Source organism: Pristiophorus japonicus, chromosome 13 (genome assembly GCF_044704955.1).
Source record: "Pristiophorus japonicus isolate sPriJap1 chromosome 13, sPriJap1.hap1, whole genome shotgun sequence".
Taxonomy (NCBI): domain Eukaryota; kingdom Metazoa; phylum Chordata; class Chondrichthyes; family Pristiophoridae; genus Pristiophorus; species Pristiophorus japonicus.
Genome location: NC_091989.1, coordinates 46664456 through 46687771, shown reverse-complemented (window position 1 = coordinate 46687771; position 23316 = coordinate 46664456). Strand labels below are relative to the sequence as shown.

The 23316-nt window shown below is 43.2% G+C and overlaps 1 protein-coding gene across 1 annotated transcript in view; it reads left to right on the top strand.

Annotated features, from left to right (window-relative positions):
* The window catches only part of tbc1d22a (TBC1 domain family, member 22a), a 294045-nt gene that overhangs the window by 89302 nt on the left and 181427 nt on the right, over window positions 1-23316 (top strand). Inside the window, exons 5-6 of the mRNA XM_070896745.1 lie at window positions 15091-15161; window positions 22477-22605. Coding sequence (XP_070752846.1) covers window positions 15091-15161; window positions 22477-22605 — 200 coding nt within the window. The remainder of the gene's footprint in view (window positions 1-15090; window positions 15162-22476; window positions 22606-23316) is intronic.

Genomic DNA, 23316 nt, shown 5'->3' with positions numbered 1-23316 from the left:
AAGAAAAAAAAAAAGACTTGTATTTATATAGTGCCTCTCACAACCACTGGATGTCTCAAAGCGCTTTACAGCCAATGAAGTACTTTTGGAATGTAGTCACTGTTGCAATGTAGGAACCGCGGCAGCCAATTTGCATATGGCAAACTCCCACAAACAGCAATGTGATAATGACAAGATAATCTGTTTATGTTGATTGAGGAATAAATATTGGCCAGGACACTGGGGATAACTCCCCTCTTGTTCTTAGAAATAGTGCCATGGGATCATTTATGTCCACCTGAGAGGGCAGACGGGGCCTCTGTTTAACATCTCATCTGAAAGACAGTGCAGCACTCCCTCAGCATTGCACTGGAGTGTCAGCCTAGATTTATGTGCTCAAGTCTCTGGAGTGGGACTTGAACCCACAACCTTCTGACTCCGAGGCGAGTGTGCTACCCACTGAGCCACAGCTGACACCTACATCCGTAAGCTTATTGTGGATGACACCATCGACATCATGGCCTTGATGGAAACCTGTCGTCTGTGGGGTGATGACACCTTCCCCTTAAATGAAGCCTCCCTTCCTGGCTAAACTTCCCACCACTTGGCCCCGCCCAAACCATTGTGGTGGCGGTGTGGCTCTTATTACCAAATCACACCTTGGTTTATGCCCCCTACTCCTTTGGCACCTTCTCCTCCTTTGAGCACCTCACTTTGATCCACCCCTCATTCCTTAACATTTAAAATCCTCGTTCCCTACCACCCACCCGAGTACCATTTATAAAAAATTCTCACCAAGATATCTTCACTGCTTTCCTCCCTCACCGAGTAACTTCTCATCCTCAGTGATTTCGACCTCCATCTCAACTCATCATGCGCGCTCTTCTCTGAATTCACTTTCCTCCTATCCTCCCTTAATCTCTGTCTCCATATAAACTCCCTTACCCATATTCACGGCCACTTCTTTGACCATGCCATCTTATGTGGCCTCGCTCCTAATGCCAATCACAGATAAAACCATCTCTGATCGCTTCCTTGTATCGCTTTCCACCCACATCCTCCTTACCCCTCCCAACCCTACTTCCTTCTCTGCCCTCCCCTGAAAAAAAACCCTCCCAATTCACTTACAACTGCACTTTTAAAATCCCAACTTTCTGGCCTTTGAACCTCCAGTCTCCATTCACCACAATTTTCTGCTCAACCGCCTTCCCCTCCACCTTTTGATGCGCTTATCCCCGTTAAAACCATTACACTCTCACCCTGGCTATTCCCCCGCTATGGGCCCTCATCTCTGCTCCCTTAAGTCCATGGGATGCAGACTTGAACGTATATGATGGACAACTAGTTTAGCCATGCACCACCAATTCTGGCTGGACCACATAAAGCACCATCGGGTTCTGCACTCTTCTGCCAATAGTGCTCACTATTGCAGGATCATCTGGAGTGCAAAGATAACCCCCCGGCTTCTAATCTCTCTCGCAAATCGTCATCTTAAATGCCTCTCCCTCACAACCTCCACCTTCACCTCCAACATTTCTTTGTCACTGTTGAGCTGCCTCTGTTGCTTTCTTCCCTTCGCATTGTCCATTGAGTCAAACTTCTTCTAAGGTTCCCCCCTGCCCTAGCCCTGAACTCCGAGCTTTCTCCTCTATTTCCCTTCATGCCCTTTCGGAATTCATCTTGTCCATGGGACGCACCTGCTCCCTCGACCCTATTTCCATTAAACTGCTAAATGCCCAACTTCCTTTCCTGGCACCCATGTTAGCTGATACCGTTAATGGTTCTCCTCAAGTACTGACTCCCTCACCTTCAAATCTGTTGTCATCACCCCTTGGCCCCTCTGTCCTACTGCTCCATCCAATGGTCCCCTGTAAGCTGTGTATTCTGCACGGCCTGTTTCTTTTAATGCGCGTCCCATTAATTTTCTGCGCTTGCACGGTATTTACAATGTAAAAGCGGGTGAGCATCCTGTGAGTGACCTTGCAGCTGCACCCGTGCGCAACTTAGCGGGAACAGTGACCCCATCTTCAACCTCCCTTTCTTCTCAAGTCCTTGAATGTGCTGTCGCCTCCCAAGTCCATGCCCATCTTTCCCAGAACTCCATGTTTGAATCTCTCCAATCAGGTCTCTGCCCCTGTCTCAATACTGAAACAGCTCTTGTCTTCCCATCTCTCACCCTCCATAAACTTAAGCTCATAAAAATCTCTACCCGCATCCTAACACGCACCAAATCATGTTCACCCATCATCTCTTTGCTTGCTGACCTACAATTGGCTCCCAATTGAGCAACACCTCAATTTTAGAATTCTCATCTTATTTTCAAATCCCTCCATGGTCTCGCCCCTCCCTATCTCTTTAACCATCTCCATCCCTACAACCCCCTGAGATAACCTGCGCTCGTCCAATGCTGGCCTCTTGTGTGTCCCCGATATTAATCTCTCCACCATTGGTGTGACTTCAGTTGCCGAGATCTTAAGCTCTGAAATTCCTTCCCTAAACCTCTTTGTCTCTCTAACTATCCTTCCTCCTTCAAGATGCTCCTTAAAACTTAGGTCTTTGGCCAAGCTTTTGGTCATTGGCCCTCATATATCCTTAAAAGAAATAGGAAATAGAAGCAGGAGTAGGCCATTTGGCCCCTCGAGCCTGCTCCGCCATTTAATAATATCATGGCTGATCCAATCATGGACTCTGGTCCACTTCTCTGCCCGCTCCACATAACCCCTTATCCTCATAGTGTTTAAGGAACTCTCTATTTCGGTCTTAAATTTATTTCATGTCCCAGCTTCCACAGCTCTCTGAGGCAGCAAATGCCACAGATTTACAACCCTCTGAGAGAAGAAATTTCTCCTCATCTCCGTTTTAAATGAGCAGCCCCTTATTCTAAGATTATGCCCTCTAGTTCGAGTCTCCCCCATCAGTGGAAACATCCTCTCTGCATCCACCTTGTCAAGTCCCCTCATAATCTTATATGTTTCGATAAGATCACCTCTCATTCTTCTGAATTCCAATGAGCAGAGGCCCAACCTACTCAACCTTTCTTCATAAGTCAACCCCCTCATCTCAGGAATCAACCTAGTGAACCTTCTCTGAACTGCCTCCAAAGCAAGTATATCCTTTCGTAAATATGGAAACCAAAACTGCACGCAGTATTCCAGGTGTGGCCTCATATACCCTGTATACCTGTAGCAAGACTTCCCTGTTTTTATACTCCACATATGTGTCTTGGTGCTCCTGTAAAGCACTTTGGGATATTTTACTACATTAAAGGCGCTAAATCAATGCCATTTGCTGAAATTAATTTGTGTAATATGAACCCTATTCTTGTAGGCATAAATCTGTAGTATAAGATTACCCATAATTTAGCACAAGTTTGCAATCTGAGGCACAAGGATCACTACAACTGGGGGAAAAAAATATATTGCTGACATCTAATTGCTTTTCTGAGGATGGGATTAAGGCATGTTGAAGTAGAGAAAAGGGAGCTTTCGTCTGTTTATCTCTAACCGTACGTATGCCCTGTGCTTGATCCAACTTGTGTGAACAAAAGTGAAAATAATTCTATTCTCCATTACTGACATCTTCACCTGAATTAGCAAAGATTTCCAATTGATGTAAAAATATTGCCCTTTTAGATTATATTTAAGGTTGATGATGCTCAATCTGACTATACACAGTGTATTTCGTGTCCTTTCAACCATTGGAGAAAAGGACATACTCATCAAAATCAGTCTGCATTAATACTTTTTCCCTTATTATGTTTGATATTCTCAAAGCAACTTTAGCCATTCATGCTGTAGTTTTCAAAACTGAAAATTGCTGGGGTTTTTTCTGAAGCTATTCTGGTCCATGAAGGTTTTTAAATTTAAAGAAAAGTCTGGTGGTAGAGTGATTGAAAGAGGTGTGAATGTTTCACAACTCAACAAAAATATATCTCAGTGAGAAGGAAAGACTAAGAAGCGATAACCATCTGTGGCTAACTAAAGATATAAGGGATGGTATCAAATTCAAAACGAGGGCATACAATGTGACCAAGACTAGTGAGAGGCCAGAGGATTGGGAAACTTTTAAAAGCCAGCAAAGAAGGACTTAAAAAAAAAATAGAAAGGGAAGAAAGATTATGAAAGTAAACTAGCAAGAAATATAAAAACAGATCGTTTCTGCAGGTACATAAAAATGAAAAGAGTGGCTAAAGTTGGTCCCCTAGAGGATGAGACTGGGAATTAATAATTAGGAACAGGGAAGTGGCAGAGACTTTGAACAAATATTTTGTATCGGTCTTCACAGTAAAAAAAAAACACTCAAAACATCCCAATGATGGATAATCAAGGAGCTATAGGGAGGGAGGAACTTAATACAATCACTGTCACTAAAGTAGTAGTACTCGGTAAAATAATGGGACTCAAGGCAGACAAGTCCCTTGGACCTGATGGCTTGCATCCTAGGGTCCTAACAGAAGTGGCTGCAGAGATAGTGGATGCATTGGTTGTAATCGACCAAAATTCCCTGGATTTTGGGAAGATCACCCCTATTTAAAAAAGGAGGCAGGCAGAAAGCAGGAAACTATAAACCAGTTAGCCTAACATCTGTCGTTGGGAAAATGCTGGAGTCCATTATTAAGGAAGCAGTAGTGGGACATTTGGAAAAGCAAAATTCAATCAAGCAAAGTCAGCATGGTTTTATGAAAGGGAAATCATGTTTGACAAATTTGCTGGAGTTCTTTGAGGATGTAACGAGCAGTGTGGATAAGGGGGAACCAGTGGATGTGGTGTATTTGGATTTATAGAAGGCATTCGATAAGGTGCCACATAAAAGGTGACTGCACAAGATAAAAGTTCACGGGATTGAAGGTAATATATTAGCATGGATAGAGGATTAGCTAACTAACAGAAAACAGAGAGTCAGGATAAACTGGTCATTTTCCAGTTGGCAAACAGTAACTAGTGGGGTGCTGCAGGGATTGGTGCTGGGGCCTCAACTATTTACAATCTATATTAATGACTTGGATGAAGGGACTGAGTGTAATGTAGCCAAGTTTGCTGATGATACAAAGATGGATGGGAAAACAAATTGTGAGGAGGACACAAAATCTGCAAAGGGATAGAGACAGGCTAAATGAGTGGGCAAAAATTTGGCAGCTGGCGTACAATGTGGGAAAGTGTGAGGTTATCCACTTTGGCAGAAAAAAATAGAAAAGGAAATGATAATTTAAATGGAGAAAAATTGCAAAATGTTGCAGTACAGAGGGACCTGGGGGTCCTTGTACATGAAACACAAAAAGTTAGTATGCAGGTACAGCAAGTAATCAGGAAGGCAAATGGAATGTTGGCCTTTATTGCAAGGGGGATAGAGTATAAAAGCAGAGAAGATCAGCTACAACCGTACAAGGTATTGGTGAGGCCACACCTAGAGTACTGCGTACAGTTTTGGTCTCTGTATTTAAGGAATGATAGACATTAAGGAAGGATAGCATTGGAGGCTATTGATTCCGGAAATAAGGGGGCTGACTTATGAAGAAAGGTTGAGTAGGTTGGGCCTCTACTCATTGGAGTTCAGAAGGAAGAGAGGTGATCTTATTGAAACATGTAAGATAATGAGCGGTCTCGACAAGGTGGATGCAGATGGAAAACTAAAACTGCTCCTGGTTCTCATGTTTTTCTCTTTCTCTCCCCCCCCCCCCCCCCCCCGCCACTCCCCTCCCAGTCATTCAAGACATTTGCTTTTCATTTCAGAATTCCAGGAACCTGAGATTCAGAAATGCCATGCTTTTGAATCTTCAATTACTTCAAATTGTGCAACAGTGTCATTTTTATTTTTGTTGAGTCATTTAGAAATTCGACATCCATTCCTCCCTCACCCACACAACACTAACAAACTGGTCTAACCAGTTCTTTGGTATGTGGACCACTGAACCCAATCAGTTTGAGAGGTAAAATCCTCTGGTTTCACTGTGATCAGTCTGATTAAAGCAGGATTCCTGTGTACCACACTTGCACGTAAGCGGGAATTAAAATAACTGAAATTGAAATAAAACTTGTCACAACTGGGCGTATGAGGAAAAAATTGAACTTTAGAAATAGTTGTTAAAATGGGAAGTGCAATTAAGTGAGTTGCAAGTAAACATGGTCGACTAATTCCTGGGCAAACTCAGCTTGTTTTCTGTTGACATAGAAACATAGAACATTGAAACATAGAAAATAGGTGCAGAAGTAGGCCATTCGGCCCTTCGAGGCTGCACCGCCATTCAATGAGTTCATGGCTGAACATGCAACTTCAGTACCCCATTCCTGCTTTCTCGCCATACCCTTTGATCCCCCTAGTAGTAAGGACTACATCTAACTCCTTTTTGAATATATTTACTCAAATTAAGTGGGAATAAGTAGGAATTTATTTTGGTTGTGTATTTAATTTGTGATGATCGAGGTTCCCCCTTATCTTTAACAAAAGAAAACTGCTTCTAAATACACTTTTTGATGCATGCAAATGTACTGATTTTCCCACTGATCTGTTGGGAATTTAACTGAGGTTGAAAGATCTATGTGTATTAATTCACTGAACACAGCATGTCCAATCATGTTGGAGCAACAACCAACATCAATAATAAATAGAATGCTGCATTATATTGCTAAATCACAAGATGCTGTGGTGAAATGTCAGACTACATCTTGGGTGTTGTGACAAGTTGATGTCCCAAAACATAAGCCATCGAGAAGCGGTACAAATAGCCACAGGGTTGATTTTCAATGTCAGATGAATGAAATATAGGAAAGACTGGAGAAATTCTGGCTGTTCATCTTGAAGCGAAGTTACTGAGGGAACGTAGGAACTTAGGAACAGGAGTAGGCCATTCAAGTAGCATAAGGTGTAGAAGTTTGAATTGCAATGTAAATTTAGTATGGATGTCAGTAACTATTTCATGTTGAAAGTGATTAACATGGAATTGATAGGATAATCGAAACAAAAATGTTATAATTGAGATGGATGAGCCCAGATGAGCTGAATGCCCACAATGGTTGTGGGGCTGAAGGGGATTAGAGATGTGGAGGAGCGAGGTGAGGCCATGGAGGAATTTGAAAACAAGGATGAGAATTTTGAAATTAAGGGGTTGCTTAACCGGGAGTCAATGTCGGTCAGTGAGCACAGGGGTGAGGGGCGAGCGGGACTTGGTTCGAGTTAGGACACGTGCAGCCGAGTTTTGGATCAATTCTAATTTACGTAGGGTAGAATATGGGAGGCCAGCCAGGAGTGCGTTGGAATAGTCAAGTCTAGAGGTAACAAATGCATGGATGAGGGTTTCAGCAGCGGATGAGCTAAGACCAGGGTGGAGACGGGCGATGTTACGGAGGTGGAAATCGGCGGTGATCTTGTGAATTCATCATTAACGTGAATAGTTCACTCACTGTGACTTGTAGGGGACAGTGGTAAATTTTACATTAGTATTAAATTGTAAAACTAGTGGCTAAAACAGTAAAATGTAACGAGTTATCTCTTTCTCATTATGGCCCACCTTATTGAAATGACTACAAATATATAAATTTTCATTATTTTCTGGAAACCTTCCTCGTTTAAACAAACAAACAAAAAAAATTCCTCTGAAAGATTCGCTGACAGTGATTATGAAGTATCCAGACACTTACAATGGCACTTACAAATTCCCTTTGGCCCTCCATTCACTGACATTTCAGCAGATACCAATCTGCACAACAACATGCTCACCACTTGTGATGCCCTCGTCCCCATTAAAACCATTCCTCTCTCTCTTACCCTGGTCATGCCCCCATCTCCGCTCCCTTCAGTCCAAGGGACGAGGCTTGAATGTTTAAGACATTGGTTTAGCCATTCATTATCACATCATAGCTAGATCAGCCATGATCTTATTGAATGGCGGAGCAGGCTCGAGGGGCCAAATGGCCTACTCCTGCTCCTATTTCTTAAATTCTTTTGACCACAAAACACCATCTGGCCCTGTTCTCCGCCAAAACTGTTTACTGTTCCAGGATCATCCTGGAATGCAAAGATAACCCCGGACTTCTCTCCTCCACTGCAAACTGTCTTCATCGACCTCTTGCCGCCAACAACTAATGTGAGGAGCTCTTGAACTTGTTTGTCACTAAGATTGAGATCATCTATTCAGCTGCCTCTGCTGCTTCCCTCCTTTCCTCGAGCCAAACTTCATCTGAGGTTATCCCCTGCCCTAGCCTCTCATCTTTCTCGTCTATCACCTCTTATGCCCTCTCCAAGCTCATCTTGTCTATGAGACCCAATCCTGCTTCTAAGACCCTATTCCCACCAAACTGCTGACCACTGACCTTCCCTTTGTGGCCCCCATGTTAGCTGATATCTCCGCAAATACTTCCCCCCCCCCCCCCCCCAACCCCCCCTTCAAATTTGCTATTATGATCAACCCCGGCCCCCCCCCCCCCCTGCAGAAACCAACCCTTGGACTTCTCTGTTCTTGCAAACTACTGCCCCATCTCCAACCTCCCTTTCCTCTCAAGTCCTTGAACATGTCACCCCCTCCCCCCCCCCCTCCAAATCCATGCCATTCTTTGAGTGGTTCAAACATGGAGTTGTGTCAATCAAGTAACAAATGACACCCTGTGACTTTGACAAAGGTAAACTATCCCTTTTTGATCTGTCTGCAGCCTTTAACATGGTTGACCACACCATCCTCCTCCAATGTCTCTCCTCTGTCGCCCAGCTGGATGGGACTGCCCTCACCTGGTTCCATTCTTATCTATCCAGTTGTAGCTAGAGAATGACTTGAAATGCCTTTTCTTCTCGCTCCCGCACTGTTAGCTCTGGTGTCCCCATAGGATCTGTACTTGGGGCCCCTCCTATATCTCATCTACGTCAATGGAAAACGTTTCATGTTTCACATGTACCCTGACGACACCCAGCTCGACTCACCACCCTCTTTCTTGACCCTTCCAGTGTCTGATTTGTCAGACAAGCACATCCAGTCCTGGATGAGCAGAAATTTCCTTCAGCTAAATACTGGGAAGACCAAAGCCATTGGCTTCAGTCCCGCCACAAACTCTGTTCCTGAGCTACCGACTCCATCCTTCTCCCTGGTTATTGTCTGAGGCTGTACCGGACCGTTCGCAACCTTGGCATCCTCGTTGACCCCGAGATGAGCTTCCATCCACATATCTGCTCCATCATCAAGATCGCCTACTTTCACCTCCGCAACATCACGTGTCTCAGTCTCCTGCATCAGCTCAGCTGCTAAAAGCCTCATCCATGCCTTTGTTACCTTGAGACTTGAATATTCCAATTCTCTTGCTGGTCTCCCATCTTCCATAAACTTGAACTCATCCAAAACTCTGCTGCTTGTATCTTAACTCGTATCAAGTCCTGCTCACCCATTACCGCTGTGCTCGCTGATGTACATTGGCTTCCAGTCCGTTAATGCCTTGATTTTAAAATTCTCATCCTTGTTTTCAAATCCCTCCATTTCCTAGCCCTTCTCTATCTCTCTCATTTTTTCCAGCCCTACAATACTCCGAGATCTCTGCGCTCCTCCAATTTTGGCCTCTGCGGCATCACTGATTTTAATTGCTCCACTATTGGTGGCTGTGCCTTCAATTGCCTAGGCCCTAGGCTCTGGAATTCCCTCCTGAAACCTCACTGCCTCTCTCTGCTCTTTTAAGATGCTCCTTAAAATCTACTTCTTTGACCTAGCTATTAGTCATCTTTCCTAATATCTCCTTATGTGGCATGGTATCAAATTTTGTTTGGTAATGCTCCGATGAAGCGCTTTGGCTTGTTTTACTACGTTAAATGTGTTCTATAAATGCAACTTGTTATTGAAAGTTGGGTTACAATGGGGCCATGTGTTCCATTTCCCAAATAGTATAGAATTCAGAGCCTTTTAACTGATAAAACAATGTCAGCATGCAGTTTTGAAATATTCTTTAATCAGTTTTGTTCACTTCTATTTACTTTTAAGTGTATAGGTACAGTGATCTGAAATCAACCCAAGCTGTGGTGAAGGTTTCAAAGATGGAGGACATTCCATGCTGAAACACAATGACTATTTAAATTGATTTCTGACTTCAGGAAAAAAAAGCTTCCCATTTCATTTTAAAAACAACTGCTTTCTTTATATAGGTAGTTACTGGAAATAAATAATACAAAAGGCCATCAAAGTTAGCATAAGGTGATAAGTGAATGTCTCGGCAGCACTGCCATTAATGTTATGGCTGGTAATGATGAGCATTGATTTAGTTTATTCAAAAAGCACAGGGCATTTTCATAAAGTTACTCCAGTTAATTGTACTGCTGCCAGCAAAATCAATTTTTTTTAATTACAACTTGAAATTGTTTCCTCTTCTATCCTTCTCTGAGTTACTACAACTAAAAAATTTTTTAAAATTCTAACAAAATGTAATTCTGATAAACGAGTACACCAAGGCAGTGAAGTCAATGTTTTCTGTCTCGCATGACCCACTGTTTACAAATGAAAAATGAGACAATTTTTTCGAAAAGAGGATTTCAGAGAATATAACTGCAATTTGAATGATTTTTATATGTTCCAACACACACATTTAGGCCAATAACAGTTCCAATTCAAGAAAACTACTGATAGTCTACTGAGCTAAGTGATCCCACAATCAAAGGATCGATCAAAGCTCTGTAGCTCTGCCACATCCAGTCGTGAATGTTGGACAATTAAACAACTAACGGGAGGAGGAGGTTCCGTGAATATCCCCATCCACAATGATGGCAGAGCCCAGCACGCAAGTGCAAAAGACAAGGCTGAAGTGTTTGCAACCATCTTCAGTCAGAAATGCTGAGTGAATGATCCATATCGATCTCCTCCTGAGGTCCCCACCATCACAGAAGCCAGTCTTCATCCAATTCGATTCACTCGACATGATAAGAAATGACTGAGCGCATTGGATGCAGCAAAGACTATGGGACCCGACAGCATCCCAACTGTCAAGCTGAAGACTTGTGCTCTAGAACTAGCCGCACATTTAGCCGATCTGTTCCAGTACAGCTACAACACTGGCATCTACTCGACAATGTGGAAAACTGCCCAGGTATGACCTGTCCACAAAAAGCAGGACAAATCCAATCTGGCCAATTATCGTCCCATCAGTCTACTCTCAATTATCAGCAAAGTGATGGAAGGTGTTGTCGACAGTGCTATCAAGCGGCACTTACTCACCAATAACCTGCTTACCGATGCTCAGTTTGGGTTCTGCCAGCACCACTCGGCTCCAGACCTTGTTACAGCCTTGGTCCTAACATGGACAAAAGAGCTGAATCCAGAAGTGAGGTGAGGGTGACTGCCCTTGATAGCAAGGCAGCATTTGATCGAGTGTTGCATCAAGGAGCCCTAGTAAAATTGAAGTCAATGAGAATTGGGGGAAAACTCTCCACTAGCTGGAATCATGCGTAGCACGAAGGAAGATGGTTGTGGTTGTTGGTCAATCATCCCAGTCCCAGGACATCGCTGCAGGAGTTCCCCAGGGCAGTGCCCTCAGCCCAACCATCTTTAGCTGCTTCATGAATGACCTTCCCTCCATCATAAGGTCAGAAGTTGGGATTTTCGCTGATGATTGCACAGTGTTCAGTTCCATTCGCAACTCTTCAAAGAATGAAGTCACCATGCCTGCGTGCAGCAAGACCTGGACGACAGTCAGGCTTGGGCTGATAAGTGGCAAGTAACATTCGTGCCACACAAGTGCCAGGAAATGACCATCTCCAACAAGCTAGAATCTGACCACTCTCCATGATATTCTACAGCATTATTATCGCTGAATTCCCCACCAACAACATCCTGGGGGTCACCATTGACCAGAAATCGAACTGGACCCACCACATAAATACTGTGGCAACAAGAGCAGGTCAGAGGCTGTGTATTTTGCAGCGAGTGTCTCAGCTCCTGACTCCCCAAAGCCTTTCCACCATGGAGAATGAGAGTGATAGTCAGGAGAGTGATGGAATACTCTCCGCTTGCTTGGATGAGTGCAGCTCCAACAACACTTGAGAAGCTCTAAACCATCCAGGACAAAGCAGTCCACTTGATTGGCACCCCATCTACCATCTTAAACACTCACCCCTCCACCACCGGTGTACCATGACTGCAATGTGTACCATCTACAAGATGTGCTGCAGCAACTTGCCACGGCTTCTTAGGCAGCACCTCCCAAACCCGTGACCTCTACCATCTAGAAGACCAAGGGCAGCAGGTGCATGGGAGCAACATCACCTCCAAGTTCCCTTCCAAGTTACACACCATCCTGACTTGGAAATATATTGTCGTTCCTTCATCGTTGCTGGGTCAAAATCCTGGAACTCCCTCCTTAACATCACGAAGTACTTTCACCACAAGGACTGTAGCAGTTGAAGAAGGCAGCTCACCACCATTATGTTCTCGAGGGCAACTAAGGATGTGCAATAAATGCTGACCTTGCCAGCAAAGCTCACATCCTGGAACAAAGTTGTGTGAAGCTAGTTCCCAGAAATAAAGGGAATGTGTTTCAGATGACTGCCTGTTGATGGTTAGAATTTGCTGTGGTGTCAACAAGGGCAACTCTATCCTCCATCTATTAATCCCCATGACTTTGATTCTGTGACTGTTGGAGCAAATTGCATGAGATTGCAATTTTTTTGTTAAATGCCCAAGATATGCAAATTAGGATATAATGTAAAACTGTTTATATTTGCCATAAGCATATTTTTGTGTTTTGTTAATCAGCTTGGCCAATAAAAATACTTTTATTGCAGACCTGTGCAGGTGGCAGAATGTACAGCCTGATTTTAAATTTTTGTGAACATGCGAGTTTCTCCCCACCCATGTGATGGTAGAAAATGTCGGTCAGTAAGGCCAGATGATCTGTCGAGACCCATTCTGAGTATTTTACATTTTTAAACCGTGCATATCAAAAACATTTTTCGTTTCTTAGTGAATTACTTTGGATGCTGTGATTGACCATTTATTTGTCCCCCAAAATAACTTAAAAATACATATTGCTGTTGAGATGAGTGGTGTGAAGCAACGTATTTTGGAAATAAGAATAGGGAATGGAAATACACTTGAAATGGTAAGGCTTTAACAGGAACAGAGTGAGTGGTGTGCAGATATAACAGGGAATAGAGGGTTATGCGGATTGATTTAGGTGAGGGAAGTCCGGAGGAGGCTCGAGTGGCACATAAATGCTGGCATGGACTGGTTGGGCCGAATGGCCTGTTTCTGTGCCGTATATCCTATGTAATCCAATGTAAAATTGGCAGTACAAGTTGATAGTCATAAAGGTTAACCATCCTTGATTTGTATCTAGAATAGAGTATCAAATCAAAGGTCATGCAGAACTTGTCCACTACATGAGGCTGCAATTGGAATATTGTTTACTGTTTTTCACACCCCATCAAAGAAATGATATGAAAGCAATAGAAAATATGTAGCATTGATTGAATAGAATGTTACCAGGGATGAGGTGTTGGTTATTAACACAAACTTGAAAATTGAAGCTTTTTTATTGGAGTGGGAAAGATTAAGAGGTCACCTGACATTGAAGAAAATCACAAAAAATGAAATGGAAGAAAAAAATTCTTCCTACAGAGGATGGTAAGAATATGGAATTCTCTGTCATAAACCTTTGGTGAAGCCGAGTTCATAAATTCTCTTAGAAATTACTTCAAAAAGAAGAATATTCAAGGCAATAGGGAGAGGGAGAAATGGAGTGAGATTAAACTAGATCACTCGTGATTAACTATGGTATAGACTTCACAAGTCAAATAGCCTGTTCCTGTGTTGCAACATCCAATGCTTCTACGTTGTGATTTTGGGAGAGTGGGTGGGGTGGGGGCTCCTTTCCCGTCTGCATCCCCAAGGATGTGCTCGCCTCCCTTTTGGGTTCCCCACCCATCTCTATCCCATTTCCAAACTTAGCATTGTGCTGACCTCCTTCCTTGTGAACTCTCTGGTTTCCTTCCTTCTCTTGCTCTGTTGTTGTACATTTCACCCTTCACTCTCTTTCCATCGTCTCTTCCTCCACCCCCCCCCCCCCCCCCCCCCCCCCCCACACACACACAGAAAGGGTGGATGCTGAGGTCAGAGGCCCTCAATACCAATAACAACTTGTATTTGTGTAGTGGCTTTAACATAGAAAAACATCCTGAGGTGCTTCAAAGAGCTGTTATCAGAAATAACTGGACTCTGAACCAAAGATATTATTGGGGATGACCAAAAGCTTGGTCAAATAGCTGGGTTTTAAATAGGCTCTTGAAGACGAAGACAGATATGGAAAAATGCCGATGCTTAGGCAGGGAATTTGGAGCATGTGACTTAAGTCACAGCCACCAGGAGAGGGATGGTGCATAAAAGTCCAGAGTTTGAGTAATGAAGTGTTTGGATGTGATGGGGGAAATGGGCGAGATGGGGTTTGATGGGCTGGAGGAGGTTCGAGATAGGGAGCGGTGATGCTATGAAGGGATTTAAACTCAAGCCTGAGAATTTTAAATTGCAGGTGTGGAGTGGCAAGGACAACAGAATTTTGGCGGAGAGCCAGAATAGTAAGATGTGGAGGTGACAAAGGCATGGCTGAGGGTTTCAATAACTGATGGGATGAGGTAGGAATGGAGGCCAATGTTGATATGGAGGTGGAAGTTGGCGGCCTTTATGAAGAGGATATGTGATTTGAATCTTTGCTCAGGATTAAATAGGATGCCAAGGTTGGGAAAAGTCTATTTCAGCCTAGAATGGGTCAGGGAAGGGATGGATTGCTCCACAACCTTTCCTCTCTTTCTCCTCACCCCCCCCCCCCCACCCTTTCTCCTCACGTCTCCCCTTTCCCTCTTTCTCCTTGCACCCCCCCCCCCACTTACCCTCTCTCTCCTCGCCCCCCCCCTCTCCTCGACCCCCCCTCTCCTCGACCCCGCCTCCTCTCTCTTTCCTGTCCCTCGCCCCGCCTTCCCCTCTTTCTCCTCTTTTTCCTCATCCTCCCCCTCACCACAGTGGTTTTTAATGCTGCTTAATTTAGTTTTGTGATTGAAGTCACTAACCTTTCAACCAACAGTGAACATTCCATATGAGAAATTAATTCTTTCATTGCACTTCTGATATGATCTAATGATGATCATTGTTTTTTTTTAATACAGAAGAGTTGAGGAAGTTCAGCTGGTCTGGAATCCCAAGACACGTCCGACCAATAACATGGAAACTTCTTTCAGTAAGTGTATTTTCGCATTAATAGCTAAGAGGTTTATATACAGTAGTAAGCACATTCAAGGAAATTAATTGTTATGTGGACTTTTAATTGTGAATCAATTTTTCCCCCTATTGATACTTTAGCTAAGGTTCTAAACAACATATTTTTTTGAAGAAGGGGACTGGGGATGCCTTTCAGTGCTTGGATCTGTGTTTAAACCTAGCTCAAAACTGCTGAAATGAAATTCTCCTTTGGTTCTAAAAGTCAAATGTATGAGTTTGGACAGTCTCAACCTATCATCAGGCATGGCTGTTTACCTCGGGGGGCGGGGAGGGGGTTGTTGGGGAGGTGACATAAGAACATAAGAATTAGGAGCAGGAGTAGGTCACATGGCCCTTTGTGGCTGCTCTGCCATTCAGTAAGATCATGGCTGATCTTTCAACCTCTTTCCTGCCTGATTCTCATATCCCTTGATTTCCTCGAGGGCAAAAGTCTATCCATCTCTGCTGTGAATAGTCTCAACGACTCAACATCCACTGCCGTTTGGGATAGAGAATTCCAAAGCTTCACAGCCCTCTTGAGTGAAGAAATTCCTCTTCTTACCGGTCTTAAATGGTCGACCCATTATCCTGAGACAATGCCCCCTAGTTCTAGACTCTCCAGCCAGGGGAAACAACCTTTCAGTATCTACCCTGTCAGTCCCCCTCAGAATCTAGTATGTTTCAATGAGATCGCCTCTCATTCTTCTAAGCTCCACAGAGCATAGGTCTAATCTACTCACTCTCTCCTCATAGGACAACCCTCATTCTAGGGATCAATCTGGCGAACCTTTGTTGCACTGCCCCGAAGACATGTATGACCTTTCTCAGATAAGGAGACCAAAACTGTGCACAGTACTCCAGGTGTGGTCTCATCAAAACCTGTACAATTGTAGGAAGACTTCTTGTATGCCAACCGTCTTGCAATAAAGGCCAAGATGCTATTTGATTTCCAGTTGCTTGCTGTACCTGCATGTTAACTCTGTTTCCTGTACTAGGACACCCAAATGTACATGGTGGTCCCGTTCCAACGAACACTTTGGGTCTAAGGCTTAGCTGTGCAGCTCAGCGCAGAGGCCCATGCATCCCAGGAGCGTAAGTGCTTCGCAATGTAGAATCAATGAGAATATCCTTGATGACAAATAAAACACAAACATAAATTTGAAAAAACACTTCACTTTAAAAAAAAATTAATAGAAATTGCATTAAATTAGAAAATTTAAAAAAATTGTTTTTAATATTTAGTAGTGTTCAATAAACTTGCCTTCATAGAAGAGGTTTTAATATAAAAATGTAATATTTATTTTTTATATCTATTAAAACTCTTTGAAGTAAGAGTTTGAAGGACATTCGCTGGGCAAAAGTTGGGCAAATACTGCAACTCTCCGCCATGAAGGCCCCTCTCCCGGGGATGCATACGATCTGTCAAAAGACATTTTGACAGATCACAAGTGCAGGGTTCAGGCGCATGCACTTCGTGCGCCTAAACCCGGAACTTGAGGGGGCTTCTTTGGGCGGGTGCGCGGAGAGGCCGGAATTTCAGGGCCAGTGACTCTTGCAGCTGCACACTTCTGTCAGTAGATGGCCGCTTTAAGGCTCAATTTTGGCCAGGAGCTGCTCCGCTTTTTTTTTGGAGTAACTTGGTTTTTCTGGCGTAACTTAAAAATCCCCATTTTTCCCAGTCAACTTGCACCAGTGTAACTGAGTTAGTTACGATTTTTTTAGTTTCATTTTTTTTTTCTCAAAAGAGGGCATTACCAGCCACCTACGCTAGTTCTGCCCATTTAGGCAACTTTTGCCAGCTAACAGTTACTCCAAATCTACTTAGGCCAGCGTATGTGACTACTTCAGAAAATCCTTGCGGAGGGTTAAAGAAATCGGCGCCGGTAAGTACATCGGAGGCCATTCGGCCTGGGATAGGGGCGGGAAGTGGAGAGGATCTACCTGCACCTAAACCACCAAGCCTTACAAACTACCAAACCTTGTAAACAAAAAGTAATAAGAATTCAGTAAGAAATAAAAAATTGAAATAAGTCTTACCTTCATCTTCAAACTTGGCCCGGGAAGGCAGCAGGCAACTGGTGTGGGAGGTCACTTGGCCAGGGCTAGGGGCGGGCAGGCAGGAGAACTGATACCAAGTACTAATTAGATTGCACTGCATCTGAGTGAAAACATTTTTTTAAACAAATACTCACGGGGATAAATTTTGAAATCTTATTTGAACTATCGTGTTATACATTCATTTTTTTCCCCTGAAATTTTCCCTGGAACAGTTATATGTTTTTAAGTATTCTGATGAACGAGGAGCAAGTTTTTTCTAAAGTTTATTTTTAAGTTCCTCACCAAATTTTACTGCAGTCTTTCAATTTCTGAATAGATTTTGGAGCTGTGTAGTCTTTGTGTTCAGTTTTTACAATTGCAGATACAAAAGCGACCCTAAATGTCATTCAAAGGCACCTTCAAGATGTGAATGTTAAAACATCTGAAGAGCATACTAGATGAATGTTCCATATGCACTGCCTTTCAAAGTTTCCTGCCTGCTTCGTTTGAATGATGAATTCCACTAATACATCATGATGAAACTCTTTTAGAGTCTACCTATAAAACATAAGACATTAAACCAATTACAGTTTACGTAGATGCAGCTGTGAATTTCTATGCAGCAATTAAGAAGCACCTTGTGACTAGGTGTTCGGGAGCAGTGATAAAGGAAGACAGGCGGGTCTCGGGTGTCATCTGTCAGAGTTGGAATCGGCCTTTATCAAAGGAAGACTGTGTGGTGATAAATAATCATGTCCGATCCTAATTGGTAAAAAGACTGAGAGGTTTTAATTTTTTTTCAAGCTGTCTATTGAACAAAGCAATCGAGAAGCTAAATTAAAAGTTTGATATGGTACTGTCACCTTCATTCATTATCTAATGTGTAGTTGTCGGCTGTATTTAAAATTTTGAGCCTTGATTCCCTTTGATGGAAACTAGAACATTTATTCATGAAATTTTCAAAATTGAAACATTTAATTACTTCAGAGTAACTGATAGGCACATTAACTGTGTACTTAATACAATGTAGTAATACCCGCCCTCCTATATGGCTCAGAGACATGGACTTTGTACAGTAGACACCAAGTCGCTGGAGAAATACCACCAACGATGCCTCTGCAAGATCCTACAAATCCCCTGGGAGGACAGACGCACGAACATTATAGCGTCCTCGACCATGCCAATATCCCCAGCATTGAAGCACTGACCACACTTGATCAGCTCCGTGCCAGACATGAGACTCCCAAAGCAAGCGCTCTACTTTGAACTCCTTCCTGGCAAACAAGCCAAAGGTGGGCAGAGGAAACGTTACAGGGACACCCTCAAAGTCTCCCTGAAAAAGTGCAACATCCCCACTGACATCTGGGAGTCCCTGGCCAAAGATCACTCTAAGTGGAGGAAGTGCATCCGGGAGGGCGCTGGGCACCTCGAGTCTCATCGCCGAGAGCGTGCAGAAATCAAGCGCAGGCAGTGGAAAGAGCGTGCGGCAAACCTGCCTCACCCACCCTTTCCCTCAACGATTATCTGTCCCACATATGACGGGGACTGTGGCTCTCGTATTGGACTGTTCAGCCACCTAAGAGCTCCTGTTAAGAGCAGAAGCAAGTCTTCCTCGATTCTGAGGGACTGCATATGATGATGATGACTGATAAGTAACTAGTTTAATTTGGAGTATCTTAGAAATCGCAATTCTCAGCATTTAGTTTGTTCCAGTTCTAGTGAGTTAGTTTAGTTTCATTTTAGTTCAATTTTTTTTTCAAAAGGGGGCATTACCAGCCACTTACACCTGTTTTGCATGTTTAGGCACCGAAACGGTACTCCAAACTAACTTAGAACGGAGTAAATGTCGACTTTTGTACGCTCAGAAAAACCTTGCGTACACTTTAGAATTAGACGCAGGTAAGCCAGAGATTTTGGGGGGGGGGGGCGGCGGGGAAAGGGAAGTTAGGGGATTTTCCAAAGCATTAAACACTTCACTTTTAAAAATAAAGAACCATCATCAATAATAAAGGATAAGTAAATCAATAAATAAAAAATAAAAAGTTCCTAGCTCACCTACCCGTTCGGGAGCCCGGCCAGGGCTAGGGGCTGTGAGCTGCAGGCTGGAAATCGGCACTCTGCCTGCTCCAGGAGCCCATTCGGCCAGGGCTAGGGGCTACGTGCTTTAGGCCCCTCCCACACAGTCAGCAGCACACCCACACAGAATCTGGGGGCTAGGAGCTACTGCGCACGCGCGCAGACTCCACTGCGCATGCGTGCAACTGCCGGCACTCTTTTTGGCCCAGGGCTGTAGCTCCGCCCCCCCCCCTGCTGTTGTGCTGCGTTGCGCTGACTGCTGAACAGGCCTGTTGCACTCGGAGAATCGCAAGGTAAGTTTTTGGCGCGCTTTTCATTCCACAAAATAGGCGGGCCTCTCTGAGGTGCACCGTTCTAGTGGATATCGGAAACTTGGGCCCATACTCTTTGCTGCAGTCCGGCTACTTGAATACCATGTTGTCATCTCCTCAGGCTTGGAAGAAAAATGGATCTTTATGAAACTGCCCCAGTCCTAATTGAGTGCCATAATGAGCACGCAAATAATTTAGTATGTTAAAGCACCAATTGAGCTCCTCTAATGGTAGATCCACTGCATTTTGTGGTATTGAGCCATCCCATTCAGTAATGTTTCAGTTTTGATACCTGGTTTGTGCAGTGTTGATTGATTTCTGGCAAATGGTTGTGGGGATGTAAAAGTTAACTTTAATGTTGCTGGACCAGGAAGGAGAAAATAAATCGGGCATCTTTGTGGTTATCTGATGATCCCTGTCAGAAATTATAATTGTGTGGGTATCGGCTATGGACAAAATTGCATTTAGCTGTAGTGCCTTATATGTTTGAACAGCTTACTAATGTTCGCTGCCAAGGTTCCCTCGAAATATTTTTGGTGCCACGCGGCCCCTTTAAGGGGCTACATGGGCCATTCAAAATACTGCATGCGCGGTTTTTACTTTGAAAAGCCGGCTGCGCTGGTTCCCTGGAGCATGGCTTAAAGGGAACATTGCTCACTGCCGATGTTCACACACAAAGTGTGACCATCGTCGTGCTGCTGGAGAACATGAGTGACTGCCATCAGGAGAGAGGATGGCAAATATAATTTAACGGCACTTGAAGTACATCACAAAATAACTTAACTTTTTTGGATTTTCCTGACGAGCCCCATATGGACTTTGTGCACCTTTTACTTTATCTAATACTGAAACAGAAGTCACCCGCTGCAGAAAGTTTTGGTGTCTGCAGTAGTGCCTGTTATTTCAGAATTCAATTTATGATTGGAGAAGGAAGAAAATCAAGGGATAGTACCTCGGGGTCTTCAAAATGCATAGCTGCTACAGAGGTAAGCAGGCTATTTAAATTGGCTTGTGGGTGTGTAACTGGTGAAAGAGTATAAAATTATCATGCTTCACGCAAGACTTCAGATTGGAATGATTTCAAAAAAATTCAAGTTCTTGATGTGATGAATGGACTTGCAGATGAAGCGAATGCTGTTTTTTTTTAAAATTGAGAAACTAAGATTAATGACCAAGGCGCACAATGTAGGGCATCACCAAGAGAGAAAAGTACAGAGAGGATGAGGTAAATTGGAAGTATTGTTTAGGTGAAATTAAAGCTGGACTTCAAATGCCTCAAGATTTTAGGAGAGAGCAAAGACGAAAGGAGATGAGAAGTTCCACAAATTAGGTTCCTGGAGAAGAACTTGGAATACAATTCTGCAATTATTCTTATTGCAAAGGGGATGGAGTTTAAAAGCCGGGAAGTCTTGCTACAGCTATATAAGGTATTGGTGAGGCCACACCTGGAATATTGCGTGCAGTTTTGGTTTCCATATTTACGGAAGGATATACTTGATTTGGAGGCAGTTCAGAGAAGGTTCACGAGGTTGATTCCTGAGATGAAGGCGTTGTCATATGCAGAAAGGTTGAGCAGGTTGGGCCTATACTCATTGGAGTTTAGAAAAATGAGAGGTGATCTTATTGAAACATAAGATTCTGAGGGGGCTTGACAGGGTAGATGCAGAGAGGATGTTTCCCCTCATGGGGAATCCAGAACTAGGGACATAGTTTCAGAATAAGGGGTCGCCTATTTAAAACAGAAATGAGGAGGAATTTCTTCTGAGGGTTGTGAATCTTTGAAATTCTCTACCCCAGAGGGCTGTGGAGGCTGGGTTGTTGATTATAATTACGGTGGGGGTAGACAGATTTTTGAATAATAAGGGAATTGAGGATTATGGGGAGCGGACGGGCAAGTGGAGTTGAGCCATGATCTGATTGAATGGTGGAGCAGGCTCTAGGGGCCAAATGGCCTACTCTGCTCCTATTTCTTAAGTTCACACTTGTAAAAGTAAATTTTCAGTGCCAGAGAGGTTGCTTGGAAGTAATTAAGACTTATCACGCCATTAAAAATTCACTTACACTTGAATGGACAAGCCCTAATATTTTCTGCCGTATTTAGTCGGTAACCAGTGGGTAAGTACTGCAACTTCTCACTCGTGCATGGGTTTCAATGCGAGGTATAGCACAGCTTGTGGAGAAGCCGAGTAAATCATACAGAACTTGCTGGAGGTAAACTGCTTGCATTCAGAAAGGTACAAATGGAACTATACAAAGACAGTTTTATGGAGCTGTATGACCGAATAGAGGCATTGGAGAAAAATATTGAATGCACCATGATCACTCTCTAAGATATCATTCCTGACTTTGGGTAGCATCATTTTCTGTAAGAAGGGCAGGAATAGTGAGTTTAATTACTATATTTGTTCCAAAAAATAGAAAAAAGCATTTGAAGGATTTAATGTCCTGTCAACCTGTTGAAGGTCGAAAAAATCTAGAAAGAGATAGAAAAATACTGGATGATGAACGAAGATCATAAGCAGAGAAAAGAGGAGTAAAACTCACCATGAAGTAATAAGTAGAAGAGAGGAATGGGCCGAAACATAGGGAGGCTGTCAAAGTCAATGTTGCAGCCAGGAGGCTGCAGTGTGCCAAGGACGATGACTTCTTTGTGATTGATTTTCTGTTTTATGTAGATCAATCTATTTTGTTGAAATGGATCTTTTAAACCTTCAACTTGAAAACTACATCAGATGTTGATTCTCCTTTCACCCATTCCAAATGAACATAAATTAGAGCAAAATTAATTTGTATGATCTGAAAATAATGAGGTTGTGCAACTTCAAGATCACTGGATGCGATCACTGGTACCTATTTGCTCTTTTTTTTTAGGGTTATTTACCTGCAAATGTAGAAAGGAGAGAAAGCACACTACAGCGGAAGCGGGCGGAGTATTTTGCTTTCATCGAACAGTATTACGACTCCAGAAATGATGAACACCATCAAGACACATACAGACAGGTATTTGAACTTAAATCCTTAATGCATTAGTTTTATTGCATCTTATTGAGATGTACATCTTGCATGTTAAATGAAATTCAACTTCACTCATTGTAACACTGCTGGGGTTAAAAAAGACAGTTTTGTTATTGTAGACAAATGTGATGACAAGTTGTATTTATGCAACGCCTTTAACTTAGCAAACATTGGTGGATGTATGGCAGCAAGTCCAGGGGTGATGGGTGAAAGAGACTTGGTGCAGGTTAGGAGGCAGCCAGTCGTGTTTTGTATGAACTTCAAGTTTATGGAGGGTGGAAAATGGGAGGCCGGCTAGGAGAACTTTGAAATAGTTGATTCTGCATAGACGAGGGTTTCAACAGCAGATGGGCTTTGGCAGGGGCAGCGACGATGTTACGGAGGTGGAAGTCGGAAGTCTTTGTGATTGAGAGCTATGAAGTCGGAAGCTCAGCTCAGAATCAGATTAGACAGCAAGGTTATAAACAGTCTGGTTCAGCCTGAACTCTACTTTCATATCTGTTAGGTCCCCCATCAGTAAATTTGTAAAACTGCAGTTATATTTCCACTTTGGATTGACTTAAGTGGTTTTGGATGCATATTGACACAAAACGTAACCACATAACTCTAGGTCATGTCCTAGTCTGACTGGAATGCATTAAGCCAAGCATTGAAGGATGCCGTCCAGAAGCGCTTCCTGCATCACTTGGGCTTCGG